The following is a 19939-nucleotide window of genomic DNA, read 5'->3' as shown; positions in this document are numbered from 1 at the left end:
ACAGAAGTTGGCGGAGAACAACAGGAACAATCAACAGGGCGGACCTCGCCATTATACCACCAGTGGCTCTAGCGAGGGCAGTGAAGGGGAATTTCAACAGAGAAGGAGAGGAAGTGGCCGAGGGCAGTGGCGGGGGCCGAGGCCACCGATGTACCACCAACCATTTCAACAATACCCTAACCAGCTGTTTAATTGGTCGGAAATGGGTTATCTTCCCACGGGACCTTTCCATAATCCTCGGTTTCAAAACCCACAATTCGAGAATCCCCGGTTTCAGAATCCACAGTATCAGAACCCACAGTTCCAAAATTACCAGGGGCCTTTTTTAGGGAGAGGCCGGAACAAGGGGCGTGGGAAACAGAGAGGTCAACAACAAGTGACCTGGGAGGATCCGAATCAGGAGATCACGCAACGGATCACCAGGAGCATGGCACAGAGCTGCCTTTCGAGTACCAGCAATGTACCTCTCTAGTTGTTAACCTATCTTCCTATCCCTTATCCACTCTACAGGCACAGGTATTGAATAAGGGACTGGGTTTTGTCCCTACGAACCCTCCTGATTTGTTCAAACTCCGCCAAGATTTGGCAGCCTTCTTTCATAACATGAGACTTAAGGTTTATTTCCAAGATGAGGAACCTTTGGACTTTGAGAGAGGTGAAACCTCCTTTCGGCCGAAATCTCAATTAACCCCTCAATTATCTTTTTTACCCCCACAATTGGCGGTGTTTGAACAGGCGGTTATCCATGATCTGGAAAACTCGAGTCTGGAACAACGTCATCATTTTTCTAATTTGTCTAACTTTGAAAAACAGGCTCTTAAGGAACTATCTGATAATAAAGAGATTATCCTGAAGCCGGCGGATAAAGGTGGGGCCATGGTGATCCTTGACCAGGAAACCTACCGGAATGAATGTATCCGCTTACTTTCCGACTCGAGAACCTACCACAGATTGATGGAGGACCCCACTGATACCATCACTAGGGAGATCACCATGGTGGTCGAGGAGGCTCGTATTAACGACTGGATTACAGGACATGAGGCAGAGTTTTTGATAAATAAACATCCTTAGACTCCGTACCTTTATGTCTTGCCTAAGATTCACAAGGCAGCTAGACCCCTCCCGGGAGACCAATTGTCTCCGGGATGGGGTCACTGCTTGAACCTCTTTCACAATTTTGTGATTTTTTCTTTAAACCCCTTGTACAAAAACTTCCTGCATACTTGAGGGATACCCTGGACATTCTGAACCTCTTTCACAATTTTGTGATTTTGTCCTTAAACCCCTTGTACAAAAACTTCCTGCATACTTGAGGGATGCCCTGGACATTCTGAACCTCCTCAAAGGTTGACCCCAACACTGAGTTTCTTATAGGCCTGGACATAGAGGCTTTATACACCAACATTCTCCAAAGAGAAACTCTTCGAATGTTGGAAACTATTTTGTTTGGGGAGGAATGGCGATACCACACACCTAGAGCTTTTATTCTACACTTAGCGGAAATATCCTTAATGAGAATTTTTTTTAAATTTGAGGGCATGATGTACCTATAAACCCATGGTACCTCCATGGGGAGTGTCTTTGCCTCCAGTTTGGCTGGATTATATGTGGGGGCATTTGAACAACTTACTATCTTTGACACCACAGGCCCTTGGTTCTCTCATTTGAGGTTGTGGCGTCGCTACATTGACGATGTCTTGGTGATTTGGAGAGGTGATGAGACATCTGTGGGTTGTTTCCTTGAATGGCTAAACAAGAGAAACCCCCTCCTCCATTTCACCTCGACCGTCACTAAGACCAGCCTCCCCTTTTTGGATTTGCTGCTTGAACCTAGCGAGGGCGTTCTGAAAACTAGGGTTTTTCACAAACCTACAGACAATAACGCGTTGCTGGCATACGAAAGTTTTCACCCTAAGTCACTACGGGAGAATTTACCAGTGGGCCAATTCTTTTGGATACGCCGCAACTGTTCAGATCGTGTAGATTTTGTCACAGAGGCCAATGCTCTAACACTGAAACTACAGCACAGGGGGAATCCATTGAATACCATCAAGAGAGCTAAGAAACGGGCACTGAACGCCAATCGACACTCCCTTCTTGCCATAACTACTAGACCCAAGACAAATAAACCTGTCTTTGTTTCTACCTTCAATACAGCATCCCCGCAGATTAGACGACTGGTGTTGCGGAATTGGAAAATTCTAAACACAGGGGGGTTACACATGGAGAAGCCTCTCTTCCCGTTCAGACGAAGCCAGAACCTGAAGGACTTCCTAGTCCACACGAGACCCAGAGTTACGAATGCGACCACGGACATCGTGTCAGTGACTAGTCTTCCTAGAGTGATGGACCATACCAAATGTGGTTCCTGTAGTGTATGCACTTTGACGTCCAACACCAAACATATTGACTTGGGCCTTCCCACCCCCTGGGAACAGAGATCCCACACCAACTGTAATTCCCAGGGGGTGATCTATCTTATCATATGCCCTTGCAATAAATTGTATGTGGGGATGACGAGTAGGAGGGTGCGTACAAAGATTACAGAGCACCGGAGTACAATAAGATGTGGCAGGTCAAACACCAGACTGATAGCACATTTTTTAGAAATGGGACATTCTGCTGATGAATTAATATGGACTGTCATTGAGAAACTGAACTTAGGTAGGCATATGGCAGATGAACAACGCATTTTACTTCATCGGGAACAGAAATGGGTTTACCGCCTGAGAAGCCATATTACAGGTCTTAATGATGACATACCTTGGCAATCATTGGGAAGACATTAGTCAATCCATCACAAATAGGTTGGTATTGCAACACATGAACCGGGATATTGTGTTGCACCTACTTGGGATTAGATAATTGATGGTGTTGGCTACTGTATTTGTTGCCTTGTCACCCCACTATAATCGGGACTAGATATATACATCCTTCTTTACCATGCTACCTGCTAATATTGTCGCTGTACACTGTCGCAGGGTCCCTCTATACTTTTTTATATGGCGGTACACTTGGCTGTTGCATTGTGATATATATAAAAAATAACCCTGTATCAACTACTGTTTCAGGCGATCTGAGGGGACTGTGATTCCATATTTTTATCGACTGTGATGCTGTCTTAATCACTATTTCAGGCAGTTTGCGGGTTCTGACTTCAGACTCCAACCTATTGTGATGCCTTCTCTTTGTAGAACCTATTAAGTCGAACTGAGTCGCATCGGTCAATTGGTCTGGTTGCTTTTCCGGCACCCGCAACCTGGAACTCAATCTCCCACGACTACCGTGGTCTCCACGTCGGACGAAATGACGTCGGACGCAGAGCCAAGTGATGCACGTAGCACGCAAACCGATGGCAGAACACAGAGGGTATTTTAACGAATTCCCGGAAGCCGCTGTTACCTACGCGGCGACCCGGAAGCAGGCAGTCGTATGAGGTTTCTCCCTCTGAACAGTAAGGAGTGTGTAGGGGGGCTGGCAACTGTTCAATCTTCTGATGCGGGCGCTCCTCTATGGGCTAAAGCTGGATGACTTCGTTATGCCTGGCTCACTTACATGTTGTCATTGACGCCTGGGTTTTAGGCTCATCACTTTTCGAGCTTGATATGATAGAGCGTGTTGGGTGCTATCTGTCTCTCTTACTTTGTTCCCGTGCATACAGGTTGTGTTCTTGGGACACCTACCTGCAGGGCGCCATGTCGAGTTTACATCTTTAATAAACTCGGTGAGTACATGAACGGGAGTCACATTATACATCTCTCAGTGACGTTGCATGTGGGTTATATATCCTGTAAGCTAATACCACTACCGGATACACGGTCCGGACTTATGAAGATATGAAGATATGTAGATTTCTGTTTGTTTATAGCATTGCACATAATAGTTGTTTGATTCAAATTGATGGGTGATGAATACATTATCCCCTTAAGCCACATGAAACAGACCAATTCTAGGATTTCTCTTGTCAAAATCAATGGGGTGGCTGAATAATATTGGGCACACACCCTTTTACAACATACTTATGTAGGATTATTATCATTCCAGTTTTTGTTTCCCGTGTTGTTGGGATCCCCTCCACACATGTTGATTCAATTGGAATCCCGTGTGATCAGTTATTTGGTACTTTGACCGAACTACGGTTTGACCAATAGCAGGACTGGTAGCAACATATGTCCTGAAGAAACCGGGGTGAACTTCTTGGCGCAGTGGTATCAGGAGGGTTGTTTTGAGAACTTCATTTTCTCTTGGAAACACTACCCATCCTTTTTTCTCCTTTTAATCCTGGTTGTGGAACCAAAGTTTTGCTTGGTATCCCCAAACCTGTTTTAAACACTTCCCCATTAACTGCACGTGTTGTACACCAGTTCTAGTCACAGGGTGACATTCACTGATCACTTTTTGTTGAGCATATATGTTGTTTGGTTTTGTATTGTGTCCTTTGGTCTTTTATGTTTAACCCCTCCCTTATGCTCTGTCCAGAGTGTGGCTACACCTGGGCGTATTGTAAGCAGACCCGATGATGAAGCATGTCACACACTTCGGTGTGTGAGTGAGGGCAGTATTTTCAAAACAGTTACATTTGTTCTGTTTTGTGGCGTTATATGTGGTTCCTTTGAGTCTCTCAACCGCTCTATGTGTGTATGATTACTAGCCCACACCATCTCCCTTGAGTAAGCCTCCGACTGATCTGCAACACTACCCTCTGAGAGTCAGGAGCTACAATTGGGTGTTTGGTTCCGGATGTATGACGTTACAACGCATGCTTTTACCACGCATGCTGTTACAACGCGGTTTTTACAATGCAAACCTTTACAACGCATAGCGCTTTGGGGTGCTGGATAGTGAATAGTTTAATTTACTATTCCAACTCCAGTCCCCGTGGACACTAGGGAAGGTGTTGGATAGTAAATTAAATCTATTCCCTATCCTAGAGCGCCCCCCAGCGCAATGCGTTGTAATGGTTTTCGTGGTAAAACCTGCGTTGTAAAAGCACTGCGTTGTAAAAGTTTAGTTGTAAAGTATGTTTCCCTTTGGTTCCCAGTGAAGGACAAATGTAGTCATGTTATTTTTGCAGAACTCACAGATGCTGCCTCGATTTCCAACAATACCCAAAGGCAATAATTTCAATCACAAAGTCTGACCTGTTTTTCCAGATCTAGACGCCAATACATTGTCCACAACTATCAGCTCTCGGGTCACAAAGATAGTTTATTACTCACTATCCACTGGCACAGTACTGGCCAGCCTGAAGACATTTACCAACCCCATTGATCCAAAAGGGCATCACTTAACCCAGAAATATATATGGTGGTTAAAAGTTATGGAAAAGATAGTGGTATTTTAGCTGTAGGGTTTCATGGATCTCTATCAGTTGTTGGTTGGATCCCTGTCAATCGGGGTTAAGCCTAACCACAGAACTGAGATAGTGCTGCTATCATTGCTTGACGATGTATTAATAACTACTGATGAAGTTGATCTATCACTGCTTGTTTTGTTGGACCTATCAGCAGCTTTCAACACGGTAGACTATAAGCTGTTGCATGACAGACCCAAATTAGAAGCTGACACGTGGAAAGATGCTATCAAGTGGTTTGTCTCATTTTGGTCAGACCGGATGCAAAGTGTCAAACTTGGTCCCTTTCAATTATCAGACTCGAAGGGTAATTTTGGAGTAGCAGAGGGCTCTTCGCCATCACAGTTCCTGTTTATTATATTAATTAAGATTTGTTTTCAGTTATGAAAGCCGGAGGCTCACTCATATAATGATAATGTATTTGATGGGCCAAGGAGTCAACTGGACAAACTCATTAAAAGGGAAAAATTGCTTCATGAATAAACAGAAGTGGCAAAATTGAATGGTGCTAAAGCAGCGATTCTCCTGTTGGGATTCAAATCTGAAGAGGCGGAAGGTAGGCAATCACCTAAATGCCACTGAATTAACCTCCCAACAGATCTGCAAAAACAGCAAAACATATAGGAGTTATTTGGGAGACATACCTCAATGTTTAACACACTTGTGTGTACTGTGGTCTGTTCTGCTTTCTTCTACCTTAGGCACAAAAAGCAGAGCCCAACCTACCTAGATAAATCACATCATAAACGTATACAATGTTTACAGTTTAACTCTAAATTAGACGATGCCACTTCCCTGCTCGAAAGACCACCAAATGCCAGATGGCATGACAACAGCATGTAAACAATGTGGCAGCCAAATCAGTGAGGTATTTAGGAAAAATTGACAGAGTCAGAACAGGACTTGATTAGCTTCATTGGTTTGGGAAACAACCTTTACAACGCAACTTTTACAACACACTACCATTACAACGAAACTTTTACAACGCAACATCCATTACATAGCATGCCATTACAACGCAACCATTACAACGCATGACATACAACGCATACCATTACAACGCATGTCATTACAACGCATGTCATTACAACGCAGTCATTACAACGCATACCATACCAACGCATACCGTTACCATCCAACACTTACCCTACTGTTGCACCCCCTGGAGTTAGAATAGTACATTTTACCCCTACACTATCCAACACTTACCCTACTGTTGCACCCCCTGGAGTTAGAATAGTATTATTTACCCCTACACTATCCAACACTTACCCTACTGTTGCACCCCCTGGAGTAGAATAGTACATTTTACCCCTACACTATCCAACACTTACCCTACTGTTGCACCCCCTGGAGTTAGAATAGTACATTTTACCTCTACACTATCCAACACTTACCCTACTGTTGCACCCCCTGGAGTTAGAATAGTAATTTTTACCCCTACACTATCCAATACTTACCATACATGCAATGCAATGCTATGCATTGTAATGGTATGCGTTGTAAAGGTATTATGCGTTGTAATCGAATGCGTTGTAAAGGTCGTTTTTAAAAATTTGTTGTAATGGCATGCGTTGTAAAAAATGCGCTGTAAAGGTGTGCGTTGCAAAAGTATGCGTTGTAACGTCAAAAAACTATTAGTTTCCATCATCAACATGCATTGTCCTTAAGTAGCCTGTCATGCGTAAATTCAAAACTAGACCGGCCATTTCATATCTTCATGTTGTAAGCTAGAGCACGACTGGAAGTCAATCACAACAACACTGTCGGAGGTGATTTGTATGGCCCAAACAGATTAGGACTGAAAATACATTTACTGATCTGTAGCTATTCCTGGCAAACGCCAGATATGTAGATACTGGGAATAGGATATAACTGCAAGGGAGATGAGCTGGACAGCACAAATGGAAAAATGGGCTGAAACAGATACAGCCGCAATCAGAAGGTTTGGTAGAATCGTAGGGACAACTAATGCAATGCAAACATGGAGCGCGTTTCTTATTCGATTTACCAGTTGGGATCAACTACCACCTTGAAAACTGGGTAGACAATAACAGCTATGATAAAGTAGGAAGAAGGTATGATATGTCGCACAACCTGGGAGTGGAGGCCGAATTGTAGGAGGGATTGGGACGGAGGATGTGGCCTGTGTTCCCAGATGATTTACAAAGAACTAGATGAATTGGCTTTAGAGTTGAAGCATAATCATGGGTTCAAGGGAAAAATTGATATATCGCTTTAACTGGCCTAAACATAGAGCATATTCACTACGGGGCGGTTCTAAGCAATAGAGGTTGCAGTTTGAGACAATTTAGTTGCACTCCTGCTTGTTATAAATATTTTATAACAGAAAAAAGGTAATTGCTCTATGAACCTACCTACTGGTTAACAAAAGCAAACAAAAATATTTTCAAAAAGATTATGACTATTAGCGTTAGAAATCTTCGACCTCTGAACACATATAAGAGATGTGTCAAACACATACAGGGTTGTGCCTACCATATGTATAACATCAGAAGGTGTATTATTCTTAAATTAAGTGAACATACCTTTTAACATTGAAAGTGTAACTGTATCTGTTGTCTTTATTGAAGTCACCTACAAAAAAGAAAAATAGTTGATTCGTTTGTTTTTGTGCACATCACTCAAGAATCAAACACTTCCAATTTCTGTATTTCAAGCTTGATTTACAAAGTAACTCATAGCTCCCTGCATGCACCAAAGCATCGCAGAGATTCCCACTGGCTTCTGACGTTTTGCGCAGGGATGACGAGGTATTGCATGGTATTACATGGCTGGAAGGCTTCTACGGAATTGTGTAAAACAGTAATAATGCAAGGATGATGAATTGGTGTTTGTTACTTTGTTATCACCTCTTTTACAGATCCGGAATGATGTTTATTTTATTGTTTAATATACTTTACTTTTCTTTATTTCATGTATCGTTTTATAGGTGTTGACCCATGCTTGATTCGGCATATCTCCAATATGCTTGTATAATTACTGATGCTTTATTGCCGCTCTCTCATTTTTGTTATTGCTCAATAAAAAAGATTTGAACTAAAAAAAAAAACCGTCGGGTGCATGCATGCAGGATTTACTGGCGTATTCTGGAATTTGTGCAAAGAAATGCATTATGTTTCTCTGGATTTCTTTGAATAAACCCGTGTTTACTAACGTCCGTTCAAGATGCAACACAGAGAAAATTGTGCATGCTTAGTATTAGGAAGAATAAACCAAAGCACACAGCAGCTGACCAAGGTTTCGCACATCAACTTTTCCTGTTTCAAAAAATTTGGTGGTGCTGCTACTCTCACCATCCGCTGCCAAGGATGTATATCAAAGCAAATAGAAAAAAGAGTAGAGAGGCGCACTCAATAAGATTAGTAATTCAAAAAGTCCATAAAATACGTAGATCCTCTGTCGTTTTTCTTAAATATATTCTTTATTTTCATTTGCATAAAACGGCACAGCCAACGCGTTTCATCCCCACAATGTGCCTAGGGGATTTCGTCAGGGCATAAACTGAACAATCAGGATAATGATCTCAAGGAAGACAGCTCTATCGACGCGATTATCTGAGCTTGATCACAGTAAATCCCGGTATTTTCCTGGGGGAGATCTGTTACTCAGGTCCAATTTAAAAAATGCGTGTCCCCCGAGTTGCTGGTTTTAACGGACAGGATGTCTGTAGTTCCTTGACGCATGTAATGCCTTAGTAGAACTTCACAGAGGGCGTCCTCCAGGGGGTGACAGGCTCAAGTAATGCCTACTCTTCGCGTTGTTGCGGGAAGTACCTCTGATATGGTACTTGTACTCCACTGCTCCTCCTCATGGAATAATGGCTGCCATTATTCCATGAGGAGGAGCAGTGGAGTACAAGTACCATATCAGAGGTACTTCCCGCAACAACGCGAAGAGTAGGCATTACTTGAGCCTGTCACCCCCTGGAGGACGCCCTCTGTGAAGTTCTACTAAGGCATTACATGCGTCAAGGAACTACAGACATCCTGTCCGTTAAAACCAGCAACTCGGGGGACACGCATTTTTTAAATTGGACCTGAGTAACAGATCTCCCCCAGGAAAATACCGGGATTTACTGTGATCAAGCTCAGATAATCGCGTCGATAGAGCTGTCTTCCTTGAGATCATTATCCTGATTGTTCAGTTTATGCCCTGACGAAATCCCCTAGGCACATTGTGGGGATGAAACGCGTTGGCTGTGCCGTTTTATGCAAATGAAAATAAAGAATATATTTAAGAAAAACGACAGAGGATCTACGTATTTTATGGACTTTTTGAATTACTAATCTTATTGAGTGCGCCTCTCTACTCTTTTTTCTATTAGTATTAGGAAGTGTGAGACATTTTAAAAATCTTTCAATTCTATTGTTCCTTTTAATGCAAATATATATTTAACATGAAATAGGTCACCTTCTTCCGGACCTTTTTCGAAAAGTGATAACGTTACCACACTTCTCCACACTTCTTGTACAACTAAACCTAAATCAGACATATGGAAGTTTGGTAGTAAAAAGGTGTGTTCAAAATGCATTACAAATATGTGTGAATGCCTACAAAGTTACAATTGTTTGGATGTTTACCCTATTTCATTGCATTTTTCTAGCCACTTGACACACCCCTTGGAACAGCAAACTGTATGCATCGCGGTGTCATTCTGATTGGGCAAGTTCTGCGTACGTTTGCACACCTCTGTAACGTTTGCACGCATTGATGGTACTTCCACTTGCAAAGCTAGATTTGTGGAGTTTCACGTTTTCCATTAGCATTTAAAAAAACAACTCACAAACTGGACTAGAAGTGCAGACAGATGATATGGTATTTAGAAACAAGCAAAGTTAATAGCGATTGACAAAAATACATTCTTTCGACTACATAAAATCATTTACAGTCGAGGAGGGGCTGGCTATTAAACAGAAGGTTTCAAGTCTGTCGTTCTGGAAAAAACATCAAGGATACAGTGAGAGCAGAGTCAATAGAGGTTTTTAAAATTTACTTTTTATATGTACTGAACATATAACAGTAAGAAGCGTATGACATCTATACACCAAACTGAGCACTGTATGCAAGTCACTAGATCTCAGGGTATGGCTTAACTACAGGCACCTTTAAGATACTCATTGACAGGCTGCAAAGGTTACAAAATCATGCAGCCAGAATGTACCTAATCTCTAGAAGCATGACCATATCAGACCAGCCCAAGGCCCTCCACTGGTTCCTGGTGGGCAATAGGATCAAGTGCAAGGTCCTCAGTACTATCCACAAAGCCATCAATAGCAATGGGCCAGAATACCTACAGAAACTGGCTCCCATAAATGCACGTGCTAGGAATGAGCACCAGCACATTCAATCGACAAGGCCACTACAAGCTGGAAGATGGAGGCAGCTGCCCGGCTTTCCCAGTGCCAAATAGTTGAACACCAAACAAGTACCCTACTTTTAATGTTTGTCCATTGAAGTAAAATCATTATGTACTCTAGTGTTCCATGTTATCTAATCCGCAGGTGGAAATCTGCTATTAGTTGATAAATTAATGGAACTCGTAGCACAAAAACAAGTCCCACCAGAAACAATATCTTCCTTGGGACAGACACATACCTCACAAACGTTTGCTCAACTGCCACAGATCAAGGGATCAATCTTTGACCTATTAATTTCCAACAAATACATTATTGAGGATGACAGCTAACTACCTGTGGTGTGGTATCTCTGCATCTTGGTACCTTTTACACTCCTGTGCGAAACATCCCCTACACAGGGCTAAGCAAAGAAACCAAATTAATGTATCTGAGAATTCATTGGTGTCAATCTAAACATCATGGAAAATATGTCCTTGCAGAAGTTTATTAACACCTCAGTGGTTCATGAGTTGGTCTTGATTACGATGTTTGATCTCCGTAACAAAGTCATGACTGTGGTTACTGATGAACTTGCCCTGCTAAAACTAAAATGTTTTCACAAAGGTTCTCAAAAAAACTACATGAAGATTTCCTCATCATTCATCTGCACAGAAAGTGAGATCACTGCATTTCCCATAACTGATATGCACAGCAAGTGTCATCAATCGTTTTCCACCAAAACAGTTTTTAAAAGAAGAAGCCAAGCAAGAGGACTTCATTTTCCATCATTTATCTGCACAGGAAGTGACATAACTGGTTTTCCACCAAAAACGTCTTTAAAAGGAGTGACGAAACAAAACGACTTAATTTCCCATAATACATCGTTAACCTAGATGTAGGTAACCCAGACACTTGCATAATATTCGCACAAGTGAAAATAACAAGGACCCCCTGTTGAATTGATATAACAATTCCTAGGGCAGGGCAATATTTACACACAAAAGACTTTATTTTGTTGCCACGGTCTATGTCTGTGTATTTTATGTTCATGATTATTTGTATTGTGATAAATGTATGTATTGACATACAAATATGGTATAAAGAGATATTTTATTTACTGTTTATATTAAAAATGGTCTCCACATTGTAATAAACCTCATTTTTAATCAATTCAAATTAAAACTGTATTTTTTTTATATTTTTGAGTGTTACGCTGAGTTCATATTAGAGTATTATGTATTATATGATGTGTGTTATTTGAGATTTGCAACAACTGTAATTCTATAATTGCCGAGGGATCTGTTTTCTATTATAATATTCGCACAATACATAGATCCTACCTCATAGACATCCCACTAACTAACAAACACCCTCAGACAAAAGAGCACACATTCTAACTCATGATCATTAAATGCTCACTCTGCGGTATTCTGTGCACCAGACATGACATACCTTATAACCTATCACAAGTTTGACACCCTCTTCATCACAGAAACACAGTTCACCCCCACAACTTTGTACATCCTATATGACCATTTTCCCACAGGCTACAGCCTTCATCGTGTGGTTGTAGAACATAAGAAAGAAGAATGCCTCGCTGTCATCTATATGTTCACTTGGTCTTCCACACTAGGCAAGCAAGTAACACTCAACTTCATGGAGCTGCAGACATGGCATTTCCCTCTCTCTGCAAATCAGACTGCCACCTTCCATCTCATTTATAGATAGTCAGAACAAGTACTTCATTGATGAATTCTGAGATCTCCTCACTATATCAATCATCCAACAAGCCCACACAACCCTCTTCGCTGACTCCAACCTCCGAGACAACACAAGCTAAAAGAAAAATACAAGAAACACCCTCTTCATCCTTATTGATACATGGCACAGCATATCACACAACCAATAGACTCCAAAAGCCAAATCTACTCATCATCACGAGTAATCCAAGGCAAACCACCCAAACCCTTGGATTGGACTGACCACTTTGCTGTCTCTATCTCCTTGCTCAGTATACTACCAACAAACCAAGGTCAACAAAAGAGAGACCACCAAACCTTCAGATCCTTGAACGACTTCTCCATAGACAACCAAATCTGTCACCCCATCAACACCACGTCTGATGCCAACAACCTTCTAAACAATTTCAACAATTTGTTTGAAAGTTATGTGAACATCCACGCTCCAATTACAGCACACAACTGCAAGCCAAAGACTTCAGCACCTTTGTATTATAAAGAGTATGCTGACAATAAAGATATAAGGAACCAGAAAGGAAAGAACATGGAAGAAACAAATAACTCCTAGGGACCTCTAGATACTGAAGGCCCTTCAAACAAGATGCAGACATCTCATCAGATCAACCAACACAAAGTACTTTATCATCACCATCATTGCAGCTACTGACAGAAGCAGGGACTTTTCAAGATAACCAAGCACTGTATCAACCCCTGTCACATCCACCTTACTCCACAGGGAACTGCAATGCCATCAACTTCTTCTCCAATAAAAAAATACTCAAGATTCAACAGCCCATTGTGAATACCAAGCGTGCATCATCTCTCACGCCCACATCTTCCCATATAATCCCACAATGGTCAGCTTTCAAAGCCCTGCTTATACCAGATCTGACTCACATACTCATACCCCTCAAAGTCATTTCTTATGAAGATGATGGCGTACCATTGTTCTTCATCAAATCTCCCTTGGGGATGCTCTCATACCCCTAATTACCATTTCCAAGGCATCTCCCACTAGTCAAAGCATCTTCCTAGAAAATCTCAAGACTAGCCAGATCCTCACACTTGTAAAGAAAGCTTGACTAGACTCTGGTTGCCTTGCTAACTATCGGTCCATCACTCAACTACCATTTATTGGCAAGATCATTGAAAAAGCAGTCTATGTTCAACTCCTAGATCACATCAGTACTAACCATATGTATAAGGGAAGTTTATAAAGCGCTTGGTTACGCTGAAAAGCGTGTCCCCGCGCTGAACTGAAAAACTCAGGGGCAGAAGAGAGGAGTGGGCCCGGTTATCTTGAAAATAAGTATGTTTTTAGTTTCCTCCGAAAGCTAGATTCGGATGGATCCAGGCGAAGATTAAGAGGAAGAGCATTCCAGCTCTTCGCCAACAGGTAGCGAAAGGATCTTCCTCCCATGCGGGCCCTTCTCACCCTAGGGACCTTTACTAGGCCTCCATGTGAGGAGCGCAAGGCGCGTGATGGTACATACCTGGTGACTAGGCTCTGGAGTGGTGCTGGCGCCTTCCCAGCAAGGATACGGTAACAGGTACAGAGGGATTTAAATTCAACTCTGCTCCTTACTGGCAACCAGTGGAGAGTCTGAAGGGCAGCTTTGGAGTCCGATCTTTTAGGGAATTTTAATATGAGGCGGGCTGCAGCATTCTGTAACACCTGAAGGCGATTTATTGCCTTACAGGTTGCTCCCAAATACAGTAGGTTGCCATAGTCGAGACGCGATGTGACAAGGGCATGCACCAGCGTTCTACGGGCTGACATAGGAAGGAGGACTAGGACCTTCCGTAGGCTTTTTAAAACGCTGAAACAGACTCCTGCACGACTACCAGTCTGGCTTCAGATCATTCTGCAGCACGCAGATCATCACCTTATATATCATAGACAATGCCCTCTCGACCATAAATGAAGATGACCCCTGTCTTCTGACATTGATGGACCTCTCAGCTGCCTTTGACATAGTCAGCCATCCCACCCTCATAGACATCCTCAAGTGATGAATGAGATTCACAGGCAATGTCCTTCACTGGTATCTTCCTACCTTTCCAACCAAAGCCAGTTTGTTCACATGGGCACGTCTAGGTCACAAAAGATCCCTACATCATGGGTTTCATACTGTCTCCTGTCATCTTTAACCTTTACGTGGAGCAGCTATGTATTTTTCTATAGGAATTGAATATGGTGGCCACACAGTCGTAAAGAGTGAACCTAAACAGCAACACCGATCGAGACAGTGTGACAAGAGTCTGCTACTAAAATCTAGAAGGTTCCTTGGCAATTTATTCAGGTATAACATCGAGTTCTATATAAAATTAGTGTAATGGGATAAAGGAGAAGGAGCACTTGCAAAGTTGTAAATAAAACATTTTTGTTTTTTTACACCTTGTACAGAAATTGAAAAAGCGCTGATGAGAATCTGGGAACTGGTTTTCCCTGGATTCGAAACGCGTCGGCACAATAATGGAGCACATAAAGATATAAGGAAGCAATAGTTCGAATTAATTTCTGCTATTATCGAAATTCATCATTTTTTTGGTGGTTTGCTACTTTTTTTGACTTAATATACTTTGTCTATAATTTGGATATTGATTCACTCAGTTATAATCTAAGAAGGATACACATGTTTTTCTTTGTTTGTGTAAAGTTGTGTACTTTGGATGTAGGATGTTAAGTATGTCTTAGTCAATATGTGGATTGTAAATGAGTCTTGTAAATAATTGTATATTTCTTTGTAAATTTTGTATAGAATATATTTGTCTTTTCTTTTTCATGCATAAATGTCAAATAGAAATACAAAAAATTTAAATCAAAAGCTATAAATAAAATAACGGTGCAAACAAAAAGGATTTGTGTTTGACCAAGAGATAAAATAATGACAGCTTAAATCATAATTGTGGTACGGGCAACTTTTTTTGTTTACTACTTACAGATGACAGCATCAAGATTCACCAATATATCAGTTTGCTCTGTTTCAGGCATTCAACATCTCAAACACTGTCCAGTGCCTACCTGAAGCTCAACCCAACAAAGGAAGAATTCCTATCATTTGACAAGAACAAGAAACAAGATACAGGACTAACCTGGCTCAAAGACATGAACCTTGACACCTTCAAGCACCATCTCTCAATAAATGCCAAATCACTTGGATTTACTCTGGACACCAACCTCTCCCTGAAGGAACACACTGTCAAAAACAAAGACAGCCAAGTAACAGCTCTCTGTTCCAAAGAAAGTCAAACCATTTTTCCAGAAAGCTACTTCCGAACTGCTGTTCAAGCCCTTGTACTCTCACATTTGGATGGTGGTAATGCCCTACTGTAGGAAAGGAGGATCTGCTTTTATTGTTACCCTAACATTTTGCTGGTGTCATTCTGTTTTCTGACTAGTCTGAGTGGGATCCTGCTAATCAGGACCCCAGTCACCGTGCTGCTCTCGCCCTAAATTTGGCTGTGTTAAGTACTTTGGTACCTTCCTAATTAGCTACTGGTGTACCCTTCTAATTCTCTAGTATATGGGACTAAGATACCCAGGGCATAGGTACACCAGTGGTCTCCCAGTGGATGCAGCATGTATTATGCCACGCATGAGAGACCACGCAAACTGTGACTACAGGCCTGTGTGAGCTGGTGCTAGCACCACTCGCCACAGATATGTTCCTTATATCTGAGGTCACTGCACTTAAAACCTATAAGTCACCCCCTAAGGTAAGCCTTTTCATCCTGAAGGCAGGGTGCTATGTCATGTGTGAGTTTGCCCTGCATGAGCAGGGCACCCCATACAAACCCAGGAGTTTTGGGACAAGATTGAGGACCAAAACCATTTCGACTTCTACCGTCTGGGCACTTTGGATTTCGTTGGACTTCGCTTTGGGAACTGAGACTGCATCTGAGAAGACGCCTGCTGCTCCTGGGCTCCTGTTCTTGTCGTCCTGCCAGTATTCTGCTTTATCCAGGTTCTTCTCCAGGCCTATGGGCATTAAAGACACCCAAAGGAATCTTCCTGCATCTGCAGATACTGCAACTAAGCTGACCGATCTGCTGCTCCTGACGTCCTCCGGACTTCGAAAGGCCCAGCAACATAGGTGGTGGCTCTGCAATTTCCTCGAGGTTTTCTCACTGAGTTTGAGTCCTGTATCCCTCGTCAGAACTGCTGGAACAGAATCCCTGTGCACCGCGTAGACTTGCCACTGCCAAGACTTGTTGACTCTCTTCTCCAGAGATCTTCAGACTCCAAGAAGCTCCAGTCTCCAGCATCTTTTGCTACCAAGACCTTTGTCATCACTGCATCCTCTGTCCCTTGAGCCTGCATCCTTTGTTAGCTGCTCAAGGTCCTCCTGCTTCTCCTGTTCCTTTAGCCTGTGGGTCCTCTTGAGGGTCTTCTTTGGCTCCTGACACCGCACCTTCTTTGTTTTCCACATCTGTTGCTGTTGCCAAGACTTGGTTGTGCCCCACCAGACACCGACCCCCTGGTTCTCGACTTCTGACATGGGACAGCTTGTGAACAGCTCCTAGTCCTCGCAGCTGCAGTGACAAAGTCACCGTCAACCCTCCTGCATCTTCCGTCATCAGTGGTCATTGGTCATCGGTGCCTCCTGGTCACTTCCGAGTGGCATAGACTCTGTCATCTCTGCTTGCAGATACACATCTTCAAGAACCAACCCATAGATTCCACCAGACTCTTCGCCAGCGGCATTTTCACTGAAGTCCTCCATTGTGATCTACAGCGGTTTCCAACGTCAGCGTTCCCAGGTACAGGTATCTTGGTTCCTGGGGTATTCATGGTGGGGTGACTCTCCAACCTTCCATCTTCCACTGGGTTTCTTTGGGGTCCTTTGGGAAGGATCCTTCTTCTTGATAACTGCAGCCACAACTTTCCCATTTACTTGCATTATGTATGCGGCTGTGTGTCCACTCTGCACACAGCTTCCGTGGGGCTCCTGGGCACTTACTTTGGGTGGCTCCTTGGTCCCCCTGCTCTTCTCAGTCTTCTGGGTCAAGTCACATTCCCCTTTATTAGTATATAGTTTGGTCTCCCCTGGAGACCACTGTGTATTTGCGCTACTTACCTGTTCTTCTTTTGAAATATTGTGTGTATTGTGTTTTTATCTCTGGGTAGGAGATATAGCAATGTGTGGTTCTTTTTCGTTTAACCTACACTGCAGGATTAGTACTGGTAAAATAAGCTACTTAACACTCCCCCTGGTCTAAGCCTGAAGACTTCTCTCTACAGCTACCACTTAGAGAGCTTTCTATGGTTGTTTAAGACCACTAAAACACCATAAGGGTTGTCTGGATTAGTGCAAGGTGCGTCACTTAAATAAGTGTGCACCATATATTAAGCCAGACTCCTACACCTGCACCATGGCTTTCCAAAATCCACACTGCCCCCCTTAGAGGCATACTACACAACATAGGATGTCTCATTCAGTGCCTGAAGATATGATGATATCACCCCCATCCTGATGGAACTCCATTGGCTACCCTTGCCAGCTTGCACCATCTTCAAACCAACTGCATCATTTACAAACCCATCACATCCAGCTGATCTTGCAGACAAACTCCCCACCTCTGGTGGCTCTTGGCACATCAGCAGCCAGGACAACATCAAACTGAAGATTAAGAAGTGTAAAAAAGAAACAACAAGACAACAGGCTTTTTCCATTTATGCATCCGGGTTCTGGAAGAACATCCCTGTATCCATCGGAACCGCCACAATGCTGCTCCAATTTATGAAAGCGTTGAAGACTCACCTCTTTAAACACTGTATCACAATGCATTAAAGTTACACAGTTCAGCTTCTTCTCCTATTAGTCACTGGCTCTAAGCTTGCCTTTGAGGATGTACATTGTTCTGCTGTCTTTTGGCTAGGTTCGCCCTAAAGAAGTTGCACACATACATACATGATGAGAGGAAACTTCTAAGAGTAGCAGAAGTCAATGTCTGCCTGAAATGTGGACAGGTCACACCCCCTTCTCACTGGAATTCACACCTACATTGGTGCTGTAGCAAAAGTAGCTCAATTTCATACTAGGCTCATTTGAGTGAAATCCCTTATACCAGCAGATGAATTAAAAAATGTGATCCAATTGCTAGTCCTCCCAAGATTCGATTACAGCATTTCCCTACTTACTTGCATCACCCAAATGAGCAGCTTTCTGAAAGGTTTACAAAAAAAATATGTTACAGTAAATAAGATAGGGATTTCATGACAATATATCCAAAATATGCTGCAAATTTGATAAGGCCTTTATTAAATATTGACACTCTTGTTGATGTTGAGATTGCTCAGAGATGTTCAGCGCGACTGTAACCTATTTGTAGTGTACCTAGAAAAATTTGATTTGTACATTCCAAGCCTCTTAATGACTGCTCATGCCCTTAACCAAATTTCTGGTAAATAAGTGAGTCTTTTACTACAGAGAGTGAATTGGCTTACTTTTTTAGAACATGTCCTAGCATGTCTGCAATTAAAAATTGGGACTCATTGTCTGTCCATGCATGGCTTTCCTCTGTTCGCTGCAATCCACCGCAGGCACGGTCCCACAAGACTCTTGTGGGAGGCAGCGCGGCCCCTGTGTTCCTGTGGAGCTCCCGAAGGAATCCAAGGGGCTGTGCTGGCTCCAGTGGGACACAGACGCCTCAAATAGTTTTTATTTAATTGACCAGTACCCCTACCTTGACCCCTTATTATTTTTGATTTTCAGAACCTGGGGAAAAAGTTTCTGTGTTTTGAAATGCCAACCGAAACATTTCTCTTTACATTGCAGCTGACCAATCAGAGGGCGAGCTTCGACTGGAGCCTTTTGCTACTGTGGATGGGAAAAAAAGCCTCCGCAATTCAGATAGCTCTATTATTTGAAGTTGCTTGATTGCAAGAGTCACAGAAGCCACCTGTGAATCCTATCATCCAGCTATACAACATTTTTGGACCTTCATTTGTCGGAAGCTACTGAGCGGATTTATACCAAATTATAAAAAATTATAAAAAACTCTCTTTCCTGACCAAGATCTAGCTTTGTGCCAAATTTGGTGAAAATCCATACAACTGTTTTGCTTTTCAATTTTCCTATGGAAAATTGCATAAGGAAATTGTGTTTTGGGATCCCTTTTTTCTTGGCTGTTACTTGATAGTTCACCCCAAAACTTTCCAAGTAAGGAATTAAGGTGGATAACTCTTTTTTGTGTTGAAAGTTTGGCTAGATTCATCAAAATGTGCCAAAGTTATTAGCAAAGCAAAAACTACGCTAGTCCTAACTATAACTACACAGCACAACCACCACCATGTAATATAGAAATAGAAATATATTTTTTCATTTTAAAAAAATAAGGTAAAAGTGACGGTATGGTTTGGTGAAAATATCAGTTAAAAAATACTATGTTAAACTAAAAAAACACTGATATTCACTGGTTATAGTTAACTAAAGTAACTAACTTGGCACTTGCCATGCACTGTGATATCATTAATGATGTCA

General features: G+C 42.3%; 1 protein-coding gene across 1 annotated transcript in view; it reads right to left on the bottom strand.

Moving 5' to 3' along the window:
* The window catches only part of CD40LG (CD40 ligand), a 151232-nt gene that overhangs the window by 87864 nt on the left and 43429 nt on the right, over positions 1-19939 (bottom strand). The window contains exon 3 of the mRNA XM_078688612.1: positions 7903-7951. Within this exon, the coding sequence (XP_078544738.1) occupies positions 7903-7951 (49 nt within the window). The remainder of the gene's footprint in view (positions 1-7902; positions 7952-19939) is intronic.

The sequence above is a fragment of the Lissotriton helveticus genome, chromosome 4_1 (assembly GCF_964261635.1).
Source record: "Lissotriton helveticus chromosome 4_1, aLisHel1.1, whole genome shotgun sequence".
NCBI classification, from domain to species: Eukaryota; Metazoa; Chordata; class Amphibia; order Caudata; family Salamandridae; genus Lissotriton; species Lissotriton helveticus.
Note: the sequence above shows the minus strand (reverse complement) of the source record. Positions and strands in the feature narration are given on the sequence as shown.